The sequence below is a fragment of the Notolepis coatsorum genome (genome assembly GCF_963971535.1).
Source record: "Notolepis coatsorum genome assembly, chromosome: 4".
Classification (NCBI taxonomy): Eukaryota; Metazoa; Chordata; class Actinopteri; order Aulopiformes; family Paralepididae; genus Notolepis; species Notolepis coatsorum.
This window is the reverse complement of record NC_140168.1, coordinates 24,635,736-24,662,406: the sequence shown is the minus strand read 5'-3', so window position 1 is coordinate 24,662,406 and position 26,671 is coordinate 24,635,736. Positions and strand designations below refer to the sequence as shown.

At 42.1% G+C, this 26,671-nt stretch overlaps 1 protein-coding gene across 1 annotated transcript in view; it reads left to right on the top strand.

Moving 5' to 3' along the window:
- The window catches only part of LOC311227152 (zinc finger protein 706), a 32,662-nt gene that overhangs the window by 5,466 nt on the left and 525 nt on the right, over positions 1 to 26,671 (top strand). The window contains exons 2-3 of the mRNA XM_084312691.1: positions 19,945 to 20,092; positions 20,935 to 21,063. Coding sequence (XP_084168817.1) covers positions 19,958 to 20,092; positions 20,935 to 21,030 — 231 coding nt within the window. The 5' untranslated portion in view covers positions 19,945 to 19,957 and the 3' untranslated portion in view covers positions 21,031 to 21,063. The remainder of the gene's footprint in view (positions 1 to 19,944; positions 20,093 to 20,934; positions 21,064 to 26,671) is intronic.

Genomic DNA, 26,671 nt, shown 5'->3' with positions numbered 1-26,671 from the left:
GTTAAAACTAACCTAAAGTTAGTTGTTCACCAACAATCTCAACATTTGTTTTATCATTAGCTCAAAAACACAGAACCGGACGAGACAAGTTGGCCGCTCATAGGTGCTGCTAGGATAATAACAACACTTCCGCTCCGGACTGGTGGGCTTCAAAATAAAAGTCTAAAACACCGGAAAAGACGGAGCGGTGGGCTTCAAAATAAAAGTCTAAAACACCGGAAAAGACGTTTATTTTGGACAGCGTTTTCCTCATACTTTATTAACATTTTGTACATGGTACCGCAAGGTACATTAATAATACATGTACATGTTAAAAGGATGACACAAAAAGCCAGACAGAGGGCTTGTTTCCAGTTTCAGTTTGTTTTATAATAAACAATCAAACTGAGCATTTTTTTATTTAGGATATTTAAAATGTCTTCCAATGTTAAATAAAAGTTTATTGCACTTTGAAACGGTGTCCTTGCATTATTATGCTATTATCATTATATTAGTGAATTTTTTAAAGAAAATTGAGAACTTTTGGGAAATAAATTTCTCAAAAAAAATTCTCTAATCGGTCGCAATAATATCGCTTATCGTGATATTTTCGGGGGCAATTAATCGCCCAGCAAAATGTGTTATCGTGGCAGGCCTACGTTGCGCATGTTATGACTTTGAACGTCTGCCATTTCCACCGCAAAAGGCACATTTAACAATATGACGCGTCGATCATAATATGCAAAGGCCCGGGAGATACCCCACCTTGGGTACCTGGCAATGCTCTCTTTGCTTGGTCCACCATGGCATTATTTTTTAAATTTAAGTGCTGTAAAATCCTAACCATAACGACTACAAAACGTACATTTTGTGACTGGTGTAGCAGTCGCCTGTAATGAACGTGAGACACGTAATCATGAACCCTGCATCATAATAATATTTTTTTTTTTTTTTTTTAAATAGGACTAAAACTGGGTGTAACTGAGGGGTACAATTCCCTGACTGTATTGATAAGTATGGTATTATTAAACCACTACCTCTTGTACTTTAACTTCTGGCCATCCAGTACATGATATAGATATGATGAACACTTTCCCACCTGATGAAACGAAGTCCACACAAATGTACAAATCGAATATTTTATATAGCAAAGGGTATATACAACGTTCACTTGATGACATTTATGATTTGAAATGCACTTGTATGGCAAATGAGTATTCGTAGGTAAATCAACATTGAATGTCCAATCTCTGGTTACGCAGGGAGTAAGTATACAACCTGGTTCTTTAGGGAACTATAGCAATGGTACTTAAATGATTATAGCTGGATACACTAAGGGGGGGGGGGGTGTCCCGCTGGTTGTAAGACAGTAGGAGGGGGGGGTTAGAAGAGCCGCTGGCGGTATCCCATCTGGCCGACGATTTCTTGGGAGAATTCAGAGTCCTGAACACGATGCCCACAGAACCTCGGTCCGCAGATGAATACAGCTGGACCCTCTGGTGGACGGTAGCTGCCGGTCCACAACGGAGAGACGTGAGGCGACCTCACTGGTGTAGAGCGCCGTCTCACCTGGACTCCTCTCCGGGGGGTAGTTCCAACACTCAGCAGTGTTGGCCGTTATCCATGGAATAATCAAAGCACCCAAAGCATGTAGATAATCCAAGCCGTGGAAGGCTCGCCGTCGTCCGGGTAAAGTAATCCAATGTACAGGTCCACTCGTCCTGGCCCGGAGCTCCTCGGATGCAAGCACCACTAGTGGTCTGCCCAGCCTGGTTAAGACTCCAGATAACGTCAGGAACGATGGGGGTGCTGCTCACTTTATAACTCTAACCGAACGATGCACCATACATAATAGAGTATTATTAGCTTAATAGAAATACGTCCAACTCGACGGTATAGTGCCAAACTATGACAATTCAACTATTAATCCACACGATATCTCAATGCCTATTCTGAGGCCAAGTAGGCCTTACTGCACCACACGTGCGTCGTGGGTGAGGCTTTGCGTCTGTTACTCGGTTGGAGGGTAAAGAACTAATGGACTAAAAGAAAGTTCTACTTTACTTGCGCCATATATATATGCGCTATGAACAAATAGTACCATTCGTATTTCGCCAGACGTATTCCTACGCGGAACCGGGCTTGCCACGACATGTTGGGCGGCACGATTGAACTTGAACCAAGGGGCATGGCTGCTGGCGCCAGGTTCTCGTCCAATGGTAGAATGAAACTATTATGGGCTGTTTAGTAGACTAAAGGGATATTCAGTGCATATTGTACAAGGAATATACAGGGGATATCAAACGATATACAAATACTATTAAATATATATCCATAAATAAATATATATATTCGGTTTAATCTGATCCTTCACAACACTGGGGTTAAATTCATTCATTCATTCAATCTTTATTTATACTCGATAATACACTGAGTAATTAAACTAATTTACAGTGCCGTCGAGATGTTACATACACAAGTGTCACAGTGTGTTCATAAATATAAAGACATCAGACAATCAGAATAATTGAGAGCACATTTTAAAATACATTAAAAAAAATAATAAAAAATCTTTTAAAAAGAATAAAATAGCTCAAAATTAAAACAGAGGTAATAATTTAAAAACAATTACATATTGTGGTGACCTGATTGGTCATTAAGGTTCTAAACCGACCCATAGACACTAGAGTGTCTAGTTTCAGTGTTTCCTGCAGGGTATTCCATGATGTAGGGGCAAAAAAGCCAAAAGCAGATCTACCAAGTTCAGTACAAACTCTAGGCACTCTAAGTGTAAGCCAAAAACTGGATCGTGTACGACAGGGTCCAGTGGTCCATTCCAATAAAGAACTAATATAATTTGGACAATCTCTAATTATGGCTTTATAGATAAAAAGATTGCAATGCAACTTACGTCTCTCTGCCAGAGAGGCCCACCCGACCTTATTATATAGGATACAATGGTGAGTACCATAACTATCACCGGTGATAAATCTAATGGCTGAATGATAAACAGAGTCTAAGGGCTTAAGAGTGGAAGCCGCTGCATGTCTATAAATCACATCTCCGTAATCCAAAACAGATAGGAATACTGCTTCAACAACTCTCTTTCTACTAATCATAGGGAAGTTGGCTCTATTTCTATACAAAAAGCCAATCTTTTTCCGTAATTTACTGGCGAGAACGCCCACATGATATTTAAATGTAAGTCCTTCATCAATCCAAATACCAAGGTATTTGTATTCTGAAACTCTCTCGATATAAGAACTGTTCAGAGTCGATATATGCAAGTCACTATAAACAATATTTTTGGCTTTGGAAAACAACATGAATTTAGTTTTACTGGCATTAAGCACCAATTTTAGACTAATAAGTGCATCTTGCAGGGCGTCAAAGGAGAGTTGTAAATATTTAGTGGCCAGTTGCACAGAATCAGCAGTACAATAGAGAACTGTGTCATCCGCGTAAAGGTGGCTTTGACAGCTGCTCAGAGATGAGACAATATTATTAATATAAATGGTAAATAAGACCGGGCCGAGGATTAAATGTGTCGATACTAGGCCTACCGGTAAATCATATGACCGTTTGTGAGCAAGTGCTGTCCTGGATTGTTGAGAAGGTTTCCTGGGAGAAGTCCTGGACATTTATTTCTCAAAAAGGCTGGGAACCTCTGCTGTATCTGCTCTTTTTATTATTATTATTATTATAAAAAAAAAAATCCTTTAGTCTGTTGTCCTGAAAATATTCTGTTGACGTTGCCTCCACAGGGGACGGGTCTGTTGACGTTGGCAGGGCTGTTAGGGGCCATTAACACTTTGAGTGCCAGCATCAGCGACGCTTATGTCGTTAGTTCATGCCGACCGCTGAATGCCAGCAACGCTATATAGTAGGGATGCCCCGATCGATCGGCCACCGATCGTTATCGGCCGATAATCAGTATAAATATGTGATCGGGGAATTCCGATAATTAGTCATATTCGCCGATCGCGGAAACTGATCAAGTGGATATCTCACTCGCTTGTCTCAGACGCACAGGACCTGCAAACTGCTCCTCCTCCCTAGCCCCGCCCGTACCCGTGTAGAGTTTGTAAACACAGAGGAGGCGGACCTCCTCTGCTGAGTCTAGATAGTGCATTCGACCTGAGCTAACGTTAGCTACCTAGCTATCGTTACTGTTTAAACAAAATTACCCAGTCAACTATTCACTTTTAGTAGGCATTGTCTAACGGTATTTAGCCGGCTAGCTACTGATAGCTCCGGATATCAACAAATGCCCCAGGAAGTCTAGTAGTCCATGTTGATATCTCCGTTAGCTTGCGTTAGCTTGCGTTAGCTTGCGTTAGCTGACGTTAGTTAACAGTTCAAAACGAAATGTCCGATTGAACTAAATAGTTGTCTTAACGTCATCTAGCCGGCTAGCAGTAGCTACAGATAGCTCCTGATATCAATGTCTTATAACATTGATTGAATGCGTATTCGAGCTGAGGGCTTGCTGAATGTGAAATGACCAAAGCATAACGTTACCAATAGGGTCCCGCTGCAGCGCCGGAGAATCCTTTTTGGAGCTGGAGGCTACTAGAGTACACACAGACAGTGGAGCTGTTTGCAGATAGCGAGCATTTTGACTTGTTGCGTGGTGGCGATGTCTCGCAGATAATACAAGTACAAGTCTAATTATATAATATATATATTTTATTAAAAAATAAATAAAAAAAAACTTTTTATATAAAATAATGTTTAATTTCTTTTTAATCAAAAACGATCGGTATCGGATCGGTATCGGCCGATATGGCTCACGACGATCGGTGATAGGTATCGGTGGCAAAAAACGTGATCGGGGCATCCCTACTATATAGCGTTTGTTTGTCGTTTGCTTAAATTTTTATTAGCGATTTCAATTCATATTTCATCAATCGAGCCTCACGCTAGTGCAGCAACCTCTCTCTGAGCTCCGCCCCCTATCGTCTCTCCCTGTGTAACTGCACCCCATTGGATTAGACTGATGGGGGGGGGGGGGGGTCCAGTTTCCTCATTTTACTTTTCCGGCAAGCCATCTGGAGAGATCGAAGTGATTGCCGAGCCGGAAAACAGCGTGGAATACATATTTACAGTACCCAGTGCTGAATCAATAAACACGATCTATATTTGGAATGGCGATCACTCAGGAATTGGAATCATCTTTTTGGAGAACATCTGATCTCAAGTTTCAAGTTTCTTTATTAGTTGTCATACAGAAGTACAGAATACTTTTATATAAAATGCTTCTTTCTGTTTTGCTCCAGAGATTATGCTAGATAAAAATAGATAAGTATAAAATAAGTAGGGCTGACCTTCGAAGCTTTTTTTGGCAATCGAAGCTTCGGGGCCGAGCTTCGATTTTAATTCGAAGCTTAGATTTAATTTTTTTAATTTTTTTGCTTATGTTGTGGGACTTGTACAGCACTTTGGTAAACTTTGTTGTTTTTAAATGTGCTCTATAAATAAAGTGGATTGGATTAATTAATTAAGTAGCCCCTTTCGTGACTGTGACGCAGCCAACAAGGTTTCACTCGGCTGTGTGATTTAATTCAAGGTGGATCGCTATTGTCGTTTGAACAACTTCAGATTTCATGGGAACTACCAATCCCCCAAATCAAGAATGTTTAAGATGAATGAAGTAAGATTTTGATTATTTGAAATATGGCCTGTCACGCAGGGGAGGAAACTAACTTTTTGGCTTACCAGCCAACTGGCGAGGATCTGATTTTTTTTACCAGCCAAACAGATTTTTTACCAGACAAAAAAAATCGCTAATTGTGATAATTACTTCTTTGTACGTCTTCGTCTAAATTGATTTTCAATCATAGTAAATTAATCACACTGTCTCTACTCTTCAAAATATTACATCATTAAATCACATATTAACATGAAAGAGGGAACTATTCTGGACTGGGTTGGGCTGAACTGGGCACTGAAAGATGCTGGGTTGGGCTGGTCTAGGTTATACTGAATGATGAATTGAAAATGGGGGACCCTGATGTAAACAAGACGAAAGTCTTTCTCTGGTCTGCATCCCCTTAACAATTGCATGTATTGAGCCGTACTGTACTGTACCCATTCTGCAATCTGTTAAATATAAAAGTTTTCATTCATTCATTCATCACAGCTCAACTACTAGGAATGTGTGTCTGACTCTTAAGTGCAGGAAATATTCATCAGAAAGGGGGGACATGATGGAGGGAATGGAAAGAGCAGGTTTGACAGGAGCAGGGTTGAAGGGCATATTGGAGTGTGGAGGAAGTGGACAAGGCATTAAGCAAACAGGACTGAAATGGGGGACCCTGATGTAAACAAGACGAAAGTCCTTCTCTGGTCTGCATCCCCTTAACAATTGTGTGTATTGAGCTGTACTGTATTGTACCCATTCTGCAATCTGTTAATACAGTTTTCAATCAATCAATACTGGGTTGGGCTGGTTTAGGTTGGACTGAGTTGGGCAGTGAAAGAACCAAGCATTTCACTGTAATGTAATAGCTAAATAAAACAACTTGAACTTGACTTGTTACATTTGCACTCTGGTTGTATGCCAAATGTATTCTGGTTGTACTGTACTTGTGCTGTAAGATGACAATACATTGGAACCGAATCGACAACGCTAGGGGTTCAGCAGGTGTATTCTGAATGCCAAGTATGACAACATCACCGTTGTGAAGGGCATATGGGCGAGTGGTGATATGGGGGGAAACCCGGTAATAATAAAATGTCACTCGGCTGCATTTAAGCAAAGCCGCTCAGTATAGTCGTCCACTATGTTGAATGCGCGTTATGGTAGCTTGTTACATGCTAGGTAGCTAGCCGGCTAATGCTGGTTGACTTGTCCTTCTCATCCGACTCGAAGGAGACGCGTCGCGTGCTGTTGTTCGCCCCCATGTCAGACCGCACTGATATCCGAAAGCGACGACTCTACATGCAATTATTTTCATCCACTGATGTATTTTTGTCTAAGTTTGTCTACGTTGTCAAGCCGGCTGCCGGTGGCAGGAGTCTGTAGGTCCGCGCGGCGCGCGCAGTGATCTGTCCACTTCCCCTAGATGGGCGGCATCTTCTAGAAAATGAGTGTTCATTGGAGGAGCTTAGAGCGCATCTGTACAACGATGATGTTCATTGGTTATGGTCGGATTATTATGAGGCGCAAATGGGAGGAATCAAGGGGGGAGTCAGAGTTCGGCTTGTGCCAGTGAGCGAATCAGCAGATTGCAGAATGATTTTTTTGTTTTGTTTTGTAATTACTAGTACTCGCCAGACTGGCGAGTGCTCTTCATGAATTACTCGCCAAACGTAAAAAATACTCGCAATTGGCGAGTAAAGTGGCCTAATTTCCTCCCCTGGGCCTGTGTAGACTAAACTATGCACAGAATTATGTCGGTCTACAAGGTCCGGATTTTACATGGTCCGGCAATGTAGACCTTGTAGACTCCACTACAGACCAATTATCAGTGAATGTTCATGCATTTTTAAGAAGGGCTACTTCGACAAAAAAACAAAGAACTCACCAAAACATCTCAGTAGCACCTTATCTAAATGTTCTATTTCATATATGGATATTCATATTTATTTATGTATTGCATGCATTTCTACATTTTATTTCCTATTTTGTTTATTCATCCCAGTATCTTTCTTTCTTGTGTTACCAAGTAAACAACTCAAGGAGATGGCCAGTTCTAGTGCTAACGTTAGCTCTCAGAATGGTAGCAGTTCTCCCGCAGCATCCTAGTGCTAACGTTAAGCTCTCAGAATGGTAGCAGTTCTCCTGCAGCATCCTAGTGCTAACGTTAAGCTCTCAGAATGGTAGCAGTTCTCCTGCAGCATCCTAGTGCTAACGTTAAGCTCTCAGAATGGTAGCAGTTCTCCCGCAGCATCCTAGTGCTAATGTTAAGCTCTCAGAATGGTAGCAGTTATCCCGCAGCATCCTAGTGCTAACGTTAAGCTCTCAGAATGGTAGCAGTTCTCCCGCAGCATCCTAGTGCTAACGTTAAGCTCTCAGAATGGTAGCAGTTCTCCCGCAGCATCCTAGTGCTAACGTTAAGCTCTCAGAATGGTAGCAGTTCTCCCGCAGCATCCTAGTGCTAACGTTAAGCTCTCAGAATGGTAGCAGTTCTCCCGCAGCATCCTAGTGCTAACGTTAAGCTCTCAGAATGGTAGCAGTTCTCCCGCAGCATCCTAGTGCTAACGTTAAGCTCTCAGAATGGTAGCAGTTCTCCCGCAGAATCCTAGTGCTAACGTTAAGCTCTCAGAATGGTAGCAGTTCTCCCGCAGCATCCTAGTGCTAACGTTAAGCTCTCAGAATGGTAGCAGTTCGCCCGCAGCATCCTACACACAACAACAACACACACTATCGTTACCACAGCGCTTTACGGTATTTTCACAGCACTGTCGCAACATTACCGTAAAGCGTGAACACCGTTGTGAACTTGTGATCATACACAACAGTTAGCTCTCAGAATAGCCAGTTAGCCAGCAGCAACGGTAAGCGTGTCTCATTTAAAGGCCAACTTCCACCACTGAAGCGGGGTTTCCCCTCCTCCTGTGTGTAGACAACCAGCTCTGCATGGCTCGCTCCACTAGTGAGGACTGGTCTCGCCCTCTGCTGGCGCGTGTGTGCACTACAACAAAACTCCGTTTTGACTATTGATTTTCAATACCGTCGGGATTTCTAAATACCCTGGTATACCGTCATACCGCCCAAGCCTAAAATCTTTATATTTTCCTGAAACTTTCAAGAAAACGAGGGCTTTTCAAAATGCTATCAAACGGAAATGAACAGATAAAAAAAAAAAAAAAACGTTTCCACTGTTTACTGCAAACAAGTCATCGATAAGCGACGGGCAGATTAGACACATAGCCATAATTTAAGACATAGATTATGCGTTCACAACGCTATCATTGAAGTCGGTGCTGGCATTCAACCATGTTAACCAGTGGCATCCAAAGTGTTAAGGGCCACGTAATGCATCTGTAGTGTGTAGCTCCATAATAACTATTTATAGGCATGTTAGACTTTCTTTTGGCAAGGGGAGTGGGTTTCTTCATTGAGCGCTTATCCTTATCGTTAGGGCACAAGTATCTTGTGTTTATAAATAGATTATAGATTTGAACAGAACCTACTACATGAAAACTAATTCTATAATAGGCTATAGGCTAAAACAACTACTAACCTGTGTACTGTCTTTTACTAGTATGCACTCTGCTACTAAGGAATGAATCTACCTTGCCTATAGTACTACCTACTATGCTAATATGTCTTTACTATGCACTCAAGACTAGCACTCAAGTTCGACACTGTTTGACGAACAATGTTACTTACAGTGGCTCAGTAGGTAGATTCTAGAGCCATATGAAATCCGCGATCACGGAATCGCGGACGGAATCGCGGAATTGAGCAATAAAAATGGAATCAACTGTAAATAAAAATAAAAATAAAATTTTTTATATGTTGTGGGACTTGTACAGCACTTTGTTCAACTTTGTCAGTGCTGTAAAGTTTAAACCTTTTTAAATCTTAGACAAACAAAACACTTTGCTTTCATGAAATATTGTAAGCCGTCATTTGAGGCTTTATAAAAGCAGCACAATGAACACAAATCTGTCAGTGCCGAGTCCGACCTCATCTTAAATAACAAACAGCATTGCTTGTTGTAATTAACAAAGAGAGGCAGAGTTGATTTAGCAAAAACAGATATATATATCATTTATATTTTTATATTTTTTAATAATCAAAATTTATTTTCATATTCAAATCCCATGCCCATCGAACGAAGCTTCGAAGTATTTAAGACAGCCCTATTAAATGGACTGTTATATCTTATTAAATTGTGGACATTTATTCATTCCCACTTATTAGACACTATTTCTGATTGTAAAATGAGCGTACAAAGCAAAATACAGAATTCTGAAATATTAAAACCAAAAAAACGGAATTTGGAAAAAAATTCTATGGAATTTGGAAAAAAATTAAACTGATTTCATATGGCTCTAGACTAGATTCCCACTCCCAGCAACGCCTCGAAGTGTCCTTGAGTGAGACACTTAACCCCCCAACTGCTTCCGATGAGCAGGTTGGCACCTTGCATGGTCACCTCTGCCTGAGTGAATGGGTGAATAATTTGAGGCATAAGTTGTAAAGCACTTTGGATAAAAGCTGTTATGTTGATGTGGTGGTGGTGGTGAAGGAGGCTAATTCCACCCTACATTGTGGGGAGCGCTTTGAGTGTCTAGAAAAGCGCTATATTTTAAAAAGCAGCTAAAGACTGTGTTGTTTAAACTAGAGTTGTTCCGATACCGATACCAGTATCGGAAAAGCCGCCGATACTGCCTAAAATGCTGGTATCGGTATCGGCCGATGCTGCTCTAATGCTGCGCTCCGATACCATATGACGTAATTTATCAACAACACTGCGGTCTGTTGAGCAGGCCTGTACAGTGCGAGATATATATCGCACGTGCTACAGCAACAGCGGTCTGTGCGATGAATGGATTTACTTCACTAGCACTGGTGCGATAGGGATTCGGTTCATATAGATACTCTTATTTTGAAAATCCTGTAGCGGGTCTCATTTCTGCCCACGCGCAGCTCCAGCTATAATAACTAGGCTCGACAGCTAGCAACATTCAGGTGCATATGATACTCTTATTTTGAAAAAACTCCGTGACAACTCGACGAGTCATATCCGCCCTATCCGTGCTTGCAAGCAGAGCAGCGTGTTGGTGCGCACTGCTGCTGCGTAACACAGCAGTGCGCCTACACGTCCCGAAATAAGTCTGTGGTGTTTTTTTTTTCTCGCAACGGGTCAAATGCATCTACATGCTTTGCACCGTCGCCATTCCTTTATGCGCACATCGCCCGAAATTAACGTTTATGTACCATTACAATCACTACAACGTTAGCAAGCTAACAAGCTAATCCTGATCACAGGCAGAGCCAGCAGACACGGTGTGGAAAGGGAAATGGGGGGGCACTCTCTCCCCTTCCCTGTGTGTGTGTGTGTGTGTGTGTGTGCGCGTGCGTGCGTTTGGAAAGACGATGAAGTCACTAGTCAGGACTCAGGACAGGAGTATATTATAGTAAACTGAGGATGGACAGATAATGTTGATATTCAAATATAAAAAATGTCGAGAGGAGTGGAAGTTTGAAGACAGACTAGACTACAATATGATGCAGGGGTGGTGAGTTGAAACAGTGTGTGTGAATGAATGAATGTAAACTTTATTTAACAGATTGCAGAATGGGTACAGTACAGTACGGCTCAATACACACAATTGTTAAGGGGATGCAGACCAGAGAAAGACGTTTGTCTTGTTTACATCAGGGTCAAAATTATGCTAATATTCCTTATTTTGTTTATGATATTAATTGAAAATAGCATATGAGAGTATTACTATTATAGTAATAATAACACATGGCGATATACTAAATGACAGCCAAACATGGCACTGCAACTAAATAACACAAATACAATAGGCACATTTGTGACTGTTACAAATATAACATGTTTTATACTTGTGCTACAAGATTTTGGCCTGTGCTACAAAACTATCAACCTCTGTAGCACCAGTGCTATGTGCAAAAAAAGTTAACGTACAGCCCTGCTGTTGAGTGAGCATTATAAAACAAACGTGTGCTTAATCGATTTGTCATTTTAACAGCAGATACTTTCTTAAAATGCCATCGTCCCGACAGAGCGCTGTTGACGGGGAGCTCTGATAGGTTCGCTTGGTGGCTGGTGTTATTAGCATTGAACAGCTAACCGAAAGCTAGCTTTAACGTTACCTTGGCTAAAGTTGGGGCTATTCATAATCCAGCAATAATGGCTGCAGACCTGCAAGCAAAGTACAGCAAGTTGGCAAAGGAGTATTCTAAGTTAAATCACTGTCACCTGTAACGTTACAGTCTTTCCATATACCGGTAGCTCATGCTAGCTAACCTAGCTCACGTTAACGTCGTCATTGATCGACCACCTCGTGTACACAATTAATGACATGTTGCGGACAGCCATATCGGTGGCAATGTTTAGCTTTTAGTGCCAAATGATAAGAGTGAGGCGGAGTCTCAAAAGAGAATGTTGAATATTTATTTTGCATCGAAAATCACAACATGCACGTTCTATCTGCTACTAGCTTACAGACTGGGTAGCGAGTGCAACACCGTCTAATGTCCGTGTGGATCATTGGAGTAGGGTATATCTGCAGTGCTGCAGCCCCATACTCATTGATTAATGATACTAATACAAATCTATACAATCACCTGTTGTTGAATAAATACCATTACTTTCTAGTTATTACTAAAAAAAAAACAGTATATATAAAACAGTATCTGTAAAAAAAAAAAAAAAAAAGTATAATATATATATATATATATATATATATATATATATATATATATTTTATGTATGCACTGGTATCGGATAAGTATCGGTATCGGATTGGAAAGGAAAAAATGGTATCGGAACATCTCTAGTTTAAACAGGCGTTTGATGAATTATGCTCTGTGTAAATCTTTTATGTCTTATCTGTTTTGGTTTTCTTGATCTAACGTATTTTATAAAAAAATTTACCATGCTGCTATCTTTCTGCATTTTATTGATGTTTTTACTATGTGAAGCACCTTGTGACCCTGGTCTGTGAACGGTGCTATATAAATAAACTTTACTTACTTACTTACTATATAAATGTAATGATCATTCATTCATATATATATAAATGCAGTCCATTGAGAAGGAAAGAGAGAGCGGTGGACTGAAGGCTCTGTCAAGCTGAATCAGAAACGGTCTATAAGAGAATCAAGGCAGACAGGATGATTTTGGAGCGGTTTTGGATTCCCGTCCCTAATGGAGGATAACATTGGTGTTGCACTAATATCACGTGAAGAAGAGCATCATCTCGAAGTGTCACTACTTGTGGCTGCTTCAATAAACTCAAAATAGATGAAGCGTTAGTGCACCCACCCAGTAATGTCTTGAGGTGACACTTCAATCTTTAGGTAGGATCTGTACTGCTGTCAAACGTCAACCTCTAGGCAAAGGAGCCCTGTTTGGTACTGCGCTTAGTTTACAGACCGTTGTTTTTAGGCTGCCGTTTGTGTAGCTTTTATTGTTTGTTTTGTTTGTATTGCCATTGCTGCTGTGAGGTTAAAGAACCAAACACACAGATTGGCACGTTGTTGGCGTCTGTTTGAAGTGCATTGAACATTCTTAGTGAATAGTCTAAAGTTCAAGTTTCAAGTTCAAGTTTCTTTAATAGTTGTCATTAGAGCTGCCGCGGTATCGGTATTACCGCGGTATCGCTGTTACATCATGCCCACCGCAGCGTTGGGCTGAATACCGGCATCACAGCTGTTTTTTATTATATTATTATTATTATTACGCTCTCGTTGGGCTTGCGGCTCTGCAGATATACCCTACTTCTCTGTCGAGATTCCAAGCGACCCTATTGGGTACCAGAAAAGTCACATGAAACACTGCAGACCACTGATTGGTCAGAAGAGATACGCGTCACATGCTGGAGCATCTTGCAGTGCTTTTACTTCCTGAATCTCAGCCATGAGCCATTGATCAGAGCTCACAGTCACAACACGGCTAATAGTACGTTAGCTCCCACCGGAGACCGGAGTGGATTACCGACGCCGTCGCTCCTCAGGGAACGAGGCATAATGATTTTACTGCAACGAAATGTTATAATAAAAGCCCTTCGTTCTATACACTTGTCTGATTGAAAACTTTATTAACAGACCGCAGAATGGGTACAACTCGGCACGCTCTGAGCAAAGAAAGGAACTTGGATATTAATTGAGTAACGCTTGCCTTGCTATGGTCCGGTAAATACGAACGTGTAACTATTAGGGATGCCCCGATCACGTTTTTTGCCACCGATACCGATCACCGATCGTCGTGAGCCATATCGGCCGATACCGATCCGATACCGATCGTTTTTGATTAAAAAGAAATTAAAAATTATTTTATATACATTTTTTTTTTATTTATTTTTTTTATAAAATATATATATTATATAATTAGACTTGTACTTGTATTATCTGCGAGTAGGCCTGCCACGATAACACATTTTGCTGGGCGATTAATTGCCCCCGAAAATATCGCGATAAGCGATATTATTGCGACCGGTTAGAGAATTTTTTTTTGGAGACATTTATTTCCCAAAACCTTTATTTTGAAGCCCACCGCTCCGTCTTTTCCGGTGTTTTAGACTTTTATTTTGAAGCCCACCGACCGGACCGGAAGTATTGTTGTGATTATCAGGTACTTTTTTAGTCCCTGCTCTGTCGTGGTTCCAAGCGAGTAGAAGTGAGATGCATGCATCTTATTGGTAGAAGTGGTACCAGAAAAGTCACGTGAAACACTGCAGACCACTGATTGGTCAGAATAGAGACGCGTCACTCGTTGTAGAGTCTGAGGGAGTCTGAACGAAAACAGACCGCGGATTTCATAATCATTATGTTTGCAGCAGGCACAAGTGCAATAAACAAAGGATACAGTCACTGTGTATTCTGCCTCATTTATTGATTAAACAAAACCGACATCAACACTATTTGCCACCGAGCGGAGAGTTTAGTCTCACAAAAAGATTGCCGACTTGTTAAGGCTTGTTGTTAGGTTAGGTGCTAATGTTGTGCTAGCGTTTTAGCATGGCTATCGTACATAGCGTGATCAATATAACTCGCTATTGATCGTTTGTATGAGTAACGTTAATGCTAGTAGAATAGACACAATGAGGGGTAACGTTAGCCAGCGTTTCCGTTAGCCGGTAATTACCGGTATTTGACTGGCAAAATCTGTTGAAGTCCGACAAATTTAATCTCTCCGGTCATAGTGTCCGGTGAAAATAGTTCCCTCTGGGCACAGTTTGATTATTTGAATTGTATTTGGATGGGCTGGAGTTGGGTGGCCTATGCGATGAACGAAACAATCATTGCGTTTGTTGTCGTTGCATCGCCAAGCAGCCGGTCTGGTAATGACGACGCTGTGTCAGTGAGAGCTTGCTGCTGGATTTGCGGAAGGCATGCAGCTGCAGACCCACAGAACCCACCAGCTTTGCTGGCACAGTGCGGTCCCCAGACCTGGAAAGCTGCTCTGCGGGTCTGCAGCTGGATGCTTCTTGCAAACTAACTGCGGCCGGCTCGCGCTGATATTGTTGGACCGGCTGCTTGGTGGAGCAACGATGAAACGAATGTAATGAATCGTTCGTCGCATGGGCTATTTAATTTTGGCCTGTTTTGGTACGGTTCGGGTGGTCAAGTTGTGCTTGGAGGGAGTTGTTTTCACCGGACATTATGACCAGCACCAAGTCGTTGGGAGGTGGAGATATACATCACGCAAACCCACGATAATGTTGCCGTCTCTCTGCCAAATTTCTCAGTTCTTCGCTTGATATAATTAATACAAATGTCCAATATAACGGAATTTGTTAGCTCATAAAAATGTGATTATAACAGACTGCTGTTTAGTGTCGGACCGACTGCCCACATACACGGTCTATTTTATTTCAAGTCAGCAGCAGCACGGAGTATCGAGGGACTTATTTTATTTGGAATATATTAATGACTGTATACGCAAAAGTAGTCTAGTTTTAAGTAATAATATTATAAATCTACATGACATTCTTTATATAGCCTGCCTATCAATTGTTTTAAAGCTCAATAAACTATGACCGGAATTAATCTCATTTGTCCGGTAGATTGAAATCTTGCAGGTCACGGAGACCGGCAACAATTTTTTCTAACGGAAACCCTGACGTTAGCCCCACGGAGCTCCTGTGCTGTGCTCTGTAGTAAAGCCAGCGGCCCGCCTCCCAACACGGACAGTGACTGGCAAGGGGCACTGGTTCCGTCTCAAACAAATGCGCAAATAGCAATTAATCGCGCCCGTCAAAATCATTGCATTCATTTTAATTATCGCGGCAATTAATCGATTTATTGCTTATCGTGGCAGGCCTATCTGCGAGACATCGCCACCACGCAACAAGTCAAAATGCTCGCTATCTGCAAACAGCTCCACTGTCTGTGTGTACTCTAGTAGCCCAGCTCCAAAAAGGATTCTCCGGCGCTGCAGCGGGACCCTATTGGTAACGTTATGCTTTGGTCATTTCACATTCAGCAAGCCCTCAGCTCGAATACGTATTAAATCAATGTTATAAGACATTGATATCAAGGGCTATCTGTAGCTACTGCTAGCCGGCTAGATGACGTTAAGACAGAACTTTAGTTCAATGGGACATTTCGTTTTGAACAGTAAACTAACGTCAGCTAACGCAAGCTAACGCAAGCTACCGGAGGTATGAACATGGACTACTAGATTTTCTGGATCATTTGTTGATATCAGGAGCTATCGGTAGCTAGCCGGCTAAATACAGTTAGACAATGCCTACTAAACGTGAATAGTTGACTGGGTAATTTTGTTTAAACAGTAACGATAGCTAGGTAGCTAACGTTAGCGCAGGTCGAATGCACTACAGACTCGAGCAGAGGAGCCGCACCTCTTTGTTTACAAACTCTACACGGGGCGGGCGGGGCTAGGGAGGAGGAGCAGTTTGCAGGTCCTGTGCGTCTGAGACAAGCGAGTGAGATATCCACTTGATCAGTTTCCGCGATCGGCGAATATGACTCATTATCGGAATTCCCCGATCGCATATTTATACTGATTATCGGCCGATAACGATCGGTGGCCGATCGATCGGGGCATCCCTAGTAACTATACTAACGTTAATGCCACAAATCGAATGCCTTTGTAATCATAAGTAGTAACGTTATAATAATAAGAAGAAGAAAGGGTCGGGGGGGTAACCGGCGGACGCGCCGCTACCACCCCTGCTCGCGACACCGAGGGGAGACTTCGAATCCGTGTTTCACTTTTAATAACGAATGCGTGCATGCCGAATCCCAAACAATATTCATGCTGCAAAGTCATCCTCTAAAGATAGACATTTAGACTAGAGGCAGGCTATATGCTATAAAGAGTAGACTACAAAAAAAATGCATTCAAACTAATGCAATTAGTAATAACCGCGGCGGTAGGAAATATTTTGCAAATTTGTGCGGTAAGGAAAACATCAATACCGCGGCAGCTCTAGTTGTCATACAGAAGTACAGAATACTTTTATACAAAATGCTTCTTACTGTTACGCTCCAGAGACTGTGCTAGACAAGATAAGTATGAAATAAAATAAAGTAGCATGTAAAAAGAAGTAAAAATAGAGGTCACAGTGTTCAGTATAGACATATGTTCGATGCAGACTAGAAGTAACTGAGTTACCATACAATATATAATATACTAATATACAATACTATATAGTCCAAAGCAGAAATGGGATGAGGTACAATTTAGGTACAATTTACAGTAATGTGTACGAGTTGTAGTGCAAATACTTTACCAATAAATATAAAGTGTGTTTAGGTGATCTAAAGTGTGGAGAGTGGGTGCTGCAGTGTGTTGTTTGTTTAAAGTGAGTGTGTGCGTGTGGATGTGTGTGCTGTGTGCATTTGATGGTTGTTGCATAGTGTTTATTGTTCGTTGAGCAGCCTGATGGCCTGGGGATAGAAGCTTCTTCTGAGTCTTTCTGTGCTCGCCTTGAGACTCCGGTATCGCTTGCCTGACCGCAGCAGTTCAAAGAGGCAGTTGTTCGGGTGGCTGGAGTCCTTGATGATTCTCTTAGCCTTGCCCCTGCACCGCTTGTTGTAGATGTTCTGGAGGGTGGGAAGCCCCCCTCCAATTGTGCGTTCCGCTGAACGTGTCACTCTTTGTAGTCTGCTTCGGTCTTGTGCAGTGCTATTCCCAAACCAGGAGGTGATGTTGCCACTAAGTGCATTAGTAGTAGGGGTGGGACGATACATCGATCCAGATCGATACATCGATGTAATTATCAACGATCGAATCGGATCGATACTCTTATTTTGAAAATCCTGTGGCGAGTCTCATAACTGATTGTGTTAAATGGGCATATGATATCATCTCATATCGATCGCAGGCACCTGAATCTAATCGTATCGTATTGTATCGTGAGAGACTTTGTGATATCGGCAAATATCGTATCGTTGTCCAAAGAATCGATATCGTATCGTATCATGATGAAACTGGTGATTCCCACCCCTAATTAGTAGTAGTATTCATGTTTCAATTAAAAGAAAAATGCATTAAAAGCATCATTCATGTTCATTGGTGCATTAAAAGCAATAATTATTTTCAACAATAAAGTGCATAGAGACAATACTCATTGTTCAACAGAGGTTAAGAAGCACATAATACAGTCGCACTCGCACCAACATTACAGTGCAGGTTACTAAACAGACATCCTGGATTTTAACACTGCAGGCTGCAGCACTCTCGGTTTCCTTGATATTGAGTGGTAGTTTGTTCCACTCCACCTCTATATCTAAATGTGACACGTGTGTTTGTAGTTCAGTGACTTATTATTATACTGTGAATTGCTCCAGACCTCTCTTTGTAGATAGTCACCCAAACAACTGCCTCTTTGAACAGCTGCAGTCAGGCAAGCGATACCGGAGTCTCATGGCCAGTACAGAGAGACTCAGAAGGAGCTTCTATCCCCAGGCCATCAGGATGCTCAATGACAATTACACTATTATGTAACAACCCATCATCTACACTCACTCATCCACATGTACACACTCACTTTAAATAAACACTCACCTTAACACCCACTTTAGACACTTTAACTGTTGACACACTTTATATTTATTAGTAAAGAGATTGGCACTACAATTCATACCTCATTGCACCTTACCCTAAGTTTGTACCTCATCCCATTTCTGCATTGTACCTCACTGTTACTCTTTTTACTCTGTATTGTACATTATATATGTATATTGACTGAACACTTTATTTTACGTACTTTTGACTTTTTCTATTTTATACTTTTTATCTATTTTTATCTAGCACACTCTCAGGGGCTCATACAGAGCATTTCATGATAAAGTATTCTGTATTTTACTATGACAATTAATAAACAAACTTGAACTTGAAAACTAGTGCCTGAGGTGCCAGCGGTAGAAACACCCTCTCCTATACCCACTGATTAATTTATACTCCAACGACAAAGTGGTTGTGAAGATTGCGGTGAGCCCACTGAGATCCCGCAAGCCTACCGGCTAGGGCTGTCTTAAATACTTCGAAAAAAAAATATATACCGTAATTACAACAAGCAATGCTGTTTATTTAAGATGAGGTCGGACTCGGCACTGACAGATTTGTGTTTATTGTGCTGCTTTTATAAAGCCTCAAATGACTGCTCACAATATTTTACGAAAGCAAAGTGTTTCGTTTGTCTAAGATTTAAAAAGGTTTAAACTTTACACCACTGACAAAGTTGAACAAAGTGCTGTACAAGTCCCACAACATAAAAAAGAATTTATAAATGAAGCTTAGAATTCCAAAAAAAAATTGAAGGTCAGCCCTACTACCGGCAACGCCTACATGCAGCCGGCCAGAAAATGTAGCTGCACCACGTCAAATCGATGCAAGCTGACGGACAGCGCAGAGCTGTGATTGGCCGCTGCCCTGGGCCGGGCCATGTCCGTGTTCCTCTTGACGCACTTTTATCATCTCGGGAGCTCGGTCGGAGCATTCCATTATCGATCGCGATTAAGTAACTACATTACAAACATGGACCAAATCAAAGAAAGACTGGTAGAGGAAATCCAAAAATATGGCCATTTGTACAACACAATGCAGCACAGCCACCTAGTGGGTTGGTGGGGGACTTTTTTTTAAATTATTTGTTATTATTATGTTGTTGGTCTAGTTCCCACGCGCTAAATATTGTCGACAGCGACTCATATCTCAGCCTTGAAATCCAACCCACACAAAGGGACCAAGCAGGGCTCTTTTGCCTAGAGGTCGCCGTTTGACAACATTTATAGATTGTGCCTTTTCAACGGATCTTGTTCTGTGCTTGTTCTCCCAACAGATAGCTGAAGAGTATGGCTCGTGGGCAGCAGAAGATCCAGGCCCAGCAGAAGAATGCCAAGAAGGCAGCGGATAAGAAGAAGGGCCAGGCACCCGACCAGAAGAGTACAGCCATGGTAGCTCTGGTCCACACCTGCCCCGTCTGCCTGGTGGGTACTTTACATTCAGTCATTTAACCCTTTCACTGCCACATGACAGAAGGTGTTAACCCTTTACTATCACATAACCGACGGTCGCCGGGGAAGGGTTTGAATGGGGGTTGGGGGGGGGGGGTAGTCGAATAGTTCCCAGTGACTATCGATAGCAATTTTGAGTTTTAACTAGAGCTGCCGCGGTATTGATATTTTCCTTACCGCACAAATTTGCGAAATATTTCCTACCGCCGCGGTTATTACCGCACAGTGCGGGGGGGGGGGGTTGGGCATCGTTTGGATTTGAACGATTCCGGTTCAGATTCTCCATTTCGATTCCTGTTCAAAAACTATTCTCGATTCCGATTCTTTGAGGTGCAGGTCAAAACAGGTCACAGTTTATTTCGCAGGAGATTATTATATTTTTTTTGTAAAATCTTTTAAAAATGTCATACTATTCACATCAGTTGAGTACAGTTTAATTTGGTTGCTGTACTGTAACTAGGGTATTAATTAACAAAGTAAAAAAAATAACTGAAGTTAGGAACCGGTTCCTATTAGAACCGGTTCTCGGTGCCCAACCCTAGGGGGGGGGATGATGGGTCAAATGCAGAGAGGAACATTTCATCGGCGACCCAAAAAAAAAGAAAGAATTGCATGTGTGTCACTGCATGATGAAATTGTCAATGTGTGCAATGAATAAAGTAGTCCAGTTTAATCTTAATCTATTGGGATTGGGCCTTTGTTGTTCTTAAAGGGGCTCTGATCAAGCAGCCCCTACCATTCTTGATCCTCCAATCACAGCCGTTGCTTCCATCTTCTTCATTGGTCTAATGTCCATGACCCCCTCCCCCTTTCAGACACGGATGCCGGACCCCAAGACATTCAAGCAGCACTTTGAGAGCAAACACCCCAAGTCCCCCATGCCTCCTGAGCTGGTTGACGTCCAGGCATAGAGGGCCACTCACTCCCCATGGACCCACAGCTGGGTAAGACTGGCTGACCCTTAACACATTGGTTGCCAGCCGGATATGACTATTTATCGCTTGGATGCCACCACGTTAATCAATGGGAGGACGAGCACATTTGCGAATGCATAAACTATATCTTAAATTATGGCTATGTGTCTAATACACCCGTCGCGTATCAATGACTTGCTTGCAGTCAACATGTACGAAACGGATTGTTTTTTCATCAGTACATTTCCGTTTTTATACCGTTTTGAATATGAGTATAGTTTCGGAGAGTTCTAGTAATTTCAGAGAAATTCCGCGAAAATAGCCATTTACTGGAATACACAAAACACATAGTCATTTTCCGGCTGATTTATGAATAGTTTTCAAATGAACGCTAGATTATCGAGAGTATTTGTGTTCTCATGCACGATACAAAAGCGGGCTGAAAAATCATTTATTCGTGCCGCGCCTAACGCCACACACGCACGCATTGTGAAATCTGTGAAAAACAACTCTGATTAACCCAAAACTGGTAACATAGATTCCTTACCTAAGATGTTCTGCAAAAAGATGAATCCAATTCCTGATCGCCATTCCAAATATTGATCGCGTTTATTGATCCAACGTTATCGTCTGAAACGCATAATCCAAGCTGCTTCCAGCCTCGCCAGTGAATCTGGTAACACGACACTGCTTGCCAGAGATGGGAAAATCCTGGACCGGAGTATTTCTCTGATGCACTTTTTCACTCAATCCAATCCAATGATGTGCATTATCATCCGGGAGATGATAGGGGGCGGTATTTGCCCTTTTCGAGCTCAGAGCCATTCCCATTGATAATGTAAAGGCTGGACGGATGAAAAATGAATGGATATCGCTAATAAAAGAAATAACGAGAAATCTCGTTATTGGCAACCAACGCAGACCTATTCTACGATTTAATTATATAATAGTACCAGGCACCTTAGCAGTTATCAGCAGGGTATAAAATTGATAATGTGTAAAGTGTTTATTGACCATATTTATTGTAACATATAACATAACTGGGGCATACTGATCCTGACCTGCACCTTTTGATTACACTGTTTACTTGCTCATATCATTATATGCAGAGTTAATTATATTGTTTAGACTGCTTATGTTTATCTTTACTATCATTTTATTTATGTCTTCTACTATTTCCCTGCCCATACCTATACCTCCCCTAACCCATGCTGCTATGATGCCTGAATTTCCCCAAGGGGATCAATAAAGGAATATCTTATCTTATCAATTTGGGCAGCGTGGCCTAATGGTTAGAGAAGCGTGTTTGTGACCGGAAGCTCGCCGGTTTGATCCCCCGGCAGGAAAAGTCTGGGTGAGGAAGTCGATGAATAACTCTCCCCTGTGCCCTCAATACTAACCTCTGAAGTGCCAGTGAGCAAGGCACTTAAACCCCCAACTGCTCCAGTGGAGTTGCTCAGTGGCCAACAGTGACTGTGGTTGTACTGGGCAGCTCCCAGAGGTGTGAATGGAACTGTGTGAATGTGAAGCAGGGCGTTGCTGAAAAAAAGCATTCGTGCTCTGAGGGCCTACTCTAAATGTATATCTATAAAAAAAATTATAGATAATAATAATAAACCTGCAATTTCTGTTCTACTCGCTCGACCCCCCGCATGAAAATCCACCATGTTTTGTCCGATTTGTAGTCAAACTCCCACATTGTATATCTCAAGTTCTACTTTTATTTTTCATAAAGCTATTGTGGAGAAGTCATTTCTGAGGTAATGCGACAGTGGGTAATCTCATTTGATAATCTGAAGGTTCCATTCCGGTTCCTCCCGACAGCGTGTCGAAGTGTCCTTGAGCAAGACACTTAACCCCTAACTGCTCCCGATGAGCAGGTTGGCACCTCCGCCATCGGTACGTGAATGTGGGGCATAATTTGTAAAGCGGTTTGGATAAAAGCTATATAAATGCAGTCTATTTACCATGAGTTTTCTCAGTCGAATGGGATTTGGCTATTCAACATGACGATTCTACAATTCGTCCTCCCCCCCCCCCCCCTCTTCCATATAGCAATCATAAAACCCTTTATGCCTCTGTTGTGTGGATCTGGCCCTGTTGCCTAGCAACCCACAGACTCGCCGGCTCTCTGCCTTTGAGAGCATGTGAAGTTCGTCGCTGTTTTCTGCACTTGTTTTCCCTGCTAAGCTGCTCACCAAGTGTCTCCACTCACTGAGACGAGCATCAGCAGAGTAGAGCAGAGGTTCCGAGTTGTTTTTCACTTTGACACCATGTATGATGAAGTAGACGGGACGCCATGGGGTTGGGATCAACGACAGAACTTTACCAAGTTACCCCGGAAGTGTAGGGTTGCCACAGTGATGTGAAATTTCTCATGGCATTACCGGTGACACGGTCACCGCTCAATACTTTGATCTTTAACGTTATGAGGCTACATTGACATCTAGCGAATATGAGGGAAATTGCAAGCAGCTGGTTAAAAATAAAAACTGGCCGCTGTTGGGAATAGCCTTGTAACTGATGAGGAATTGCACTCAATTTAATTGATTTAATGTTGCACAAATAGATCAATACAGTCCGTATTACTATTCACTATTCAGTGATGTTGTGTTTCTGTTTCAAATGTAGCCAAGAGTAAACACCCTAGTAAAGACCCTAACCCTACTAAACCCTATCAGGGCTTTCGATGGATGTCTACATTTCATAAAACTACACTACCCAGCTCACACCAGCTGCAGACAAAAAAAATATTCTTACCAGCAATAACTGGATTGTCGTGTTTATATCTCACAGGTCAAACAAACCTCAACGTTATTGCCATAAAATACAGCGTATATTGTTTCTTTACCTTTCTGTGAACGTCTAGGAAACTCGTCTCAATCCGGAAAGAAATGGCGGAACTGTCGATTTTCCGGAAGTAACTGTATTTACAGTATATCTCATTCAGTCTTTGTTGCCCTATACCGGGCGCCTGGTGGCACGACTACATCCAGATTTAACTAGAGGAGGCCAAAGAGGAGACCTGGGCCTTTCAAAAGATGTATCACATGACCATATAAAGTCATTTATGGGCCTGATATTCTATATTCATATTGCATGTGTCTGGTTGGCAAAATTCAGTACTGTATACAAAACCCCCTGTAAATGATTGCCCTTTTGTTAATTTGCTTAGCTTTTTTCTATACCTGTTCTCAAGAATGGACCTGTCTCAAAACCCTGCCCTCTTTTCTTGATCCTCCAATCACAGCTGTCGCTTACCTCTGACTTCCTCGTACAAACAGCGACAGCTGTGATTGGAGGATCAAGAAAAGGGGCAGGGTTTGAGACGGGTCTATTAGCTGAATGAGCTCAGTGGCATCCTTTTGCTTATGATCTTTGTTAGCATGGTGTTAATACCGTCAAAAATGGGGGGGAAAAAACAATAATAACAACAATTTATATTCTCCTTTGGTTCATTACAATTTACTCAAGCATAGTAACCGACACAATATTCCTGACACTGGGAATACATTCCCTGAGGTCAGGGAACAAAATAAGTACCAGCCAACCGCCAATGGCTGGTAAAAAATCTGCCTGGCTGGTCGTTTTTAAAATCTACCAGCCAAATGGCTGGTAAGTCAAAAAGTTAAGTTGTGCCTATTTTGCGAGCCGAAATAAGTCTGTGGTTTTTTCTTCTTCTCACAACGGGTCAAATGCATCTAACATGCATTGCATCGTCGCCATTCCTTTATGCCCACATCGCCCGAAATGAACGTTATGTTAGCGTAAGCTAACAAGCTAATCCTGATCAGCGGCAGAGCCATAGAGAACAGCAGACAGTGTGGACTGGGGAAAGGGAAATGGGGGGGGGGGGGGCACTCTCCCTTTCTCTGTGTGTGTGAGTGCGTTTGGAAAGACGATGAAGTCACTAGTCAGGACTCAGGAGAGGAGTATATTGTAGTAAACTGAGGATTACTGAGGATGCACAGATAATGTTGATATTCAAATATAAAAAGGTTTCGAGAGGAGTGGAAGTTGGAAGACCGACTAGACTACAATATGATGCGGGGGTGGTGAGTTGAAACAGTGTGTGTGTGTCCGACCCCACTTCTATGTTTCAATAAATTATTTGCATTTAAAACTATTAACGCTGACTCATTCCTTCAGTCCACTCAAAATTATGCTAATATTCCTTATGTTGTTTATGATATTAAATTAATTGAAAATAGCATATGAGAGTATTATATAGTAATAATAACACATGGCGATATACTAAAAAGCAATTTTTAATTTTTGGCTGGTAAAAAATCTGCCTGGCTGGTAGTTTTTAAAATCTACCAGCCAAATGGCTGGTAAGTCAAAAAGTTAAGTTTGTTCCCTGCCTGAGGTCCATAGATGTCCCTAGATACCAAGAACATGCAAATGGCCCTTGTAGAAGTGGAGCAATCTTCCATTTACCTGGGTATGTACTTTTAGGCAAGTTTTCTTGGTTAAGAATTAATATATCATCCATATGGCCAAGGATTGCTCTAACAGCGCAGACACACCAGCTGCACGCGAAGGCGGGCGGGCGGGCGACCGACCAGCGCTTCACTTTCGCTTCCATGTTAACGGACGTAGCTGTGCCCACCGGCCACACGCGGGCGCGCGACTCGTGAGCTGGAAGCGATAGTTTTCGCTTTGGTTGGATTCAGAGGCGTGTGCCATACGCATTTTCACAGAAATACACTCAATATCTGCATTATTACCACACATATAGATGTTGTTCAACCAGCTAATGTGTCTGTATCTTTCCCAATACAAATAAACCATATTACTATACTTTTTCAGGAGTATAGTCACACTGATCATCATTCTAAAATCAATTCAAAAAGTTTAATTAATTATATAATAACTGGTTATACATGCAAAATGGACAATAGAACACTGGAACTGGAAATCTTTAAAAAATCTTCAAAACGGGGGGCGGCTGGGTGGCGCAGCAGAGATTGCGCTCGTCACCAATGCAAGAGACTCCGGTCTCGAAACCGGGTGTCAGCATTGCCTCCGGCTTGGGCCGGCCGTCATACTGGCTCAATTGGCTGAGTCAGCAGGTGGAAGTCGATGGGTGGTAATCTGGTCGTTGTGGACAGCGACTCCTACAGGTCGGTTGGGGGACGCCTGCACAGCAGAGACAGGAAATGGCGCGGGTATAGTGTGAGCCTCCCACACGTTACACCTCGCCAATGAGAGTCTGCGCTGGCTGAAATGATGTGACAGGCTGCCTCCTCGTGTACCGGAGGGGACACATGATGCAAGGCTTCTATCCTCCCTACAACCGACCAGTGGGGGGCATATGCAAGCAACGTTCAAGACAGGGGAGGGGAGAAATGGGAAAACACGAAAATTGGGATGGGAGAAAAATAGAAAATAAGGAGAAAAAATGGATAAAAAAAATCTTCAAACGGGGACTGACTTCGCAATAGACTAGGCATTTACAATGTAAATGTGCCTTCCTCTGTGCGCTTTCGCCCGCTCTGAAGTCGGACTCGGTGTGCCCGGCCACGCGCGTGTTCTCGCGAGTGCCTGCGTGCGCGGCTGGTGTGTTTGCACTCTGAGTACTTGTGAACACTGATCAAGTTGTCAACATAGAAGAATTGACCCGTCTCAAACCCCA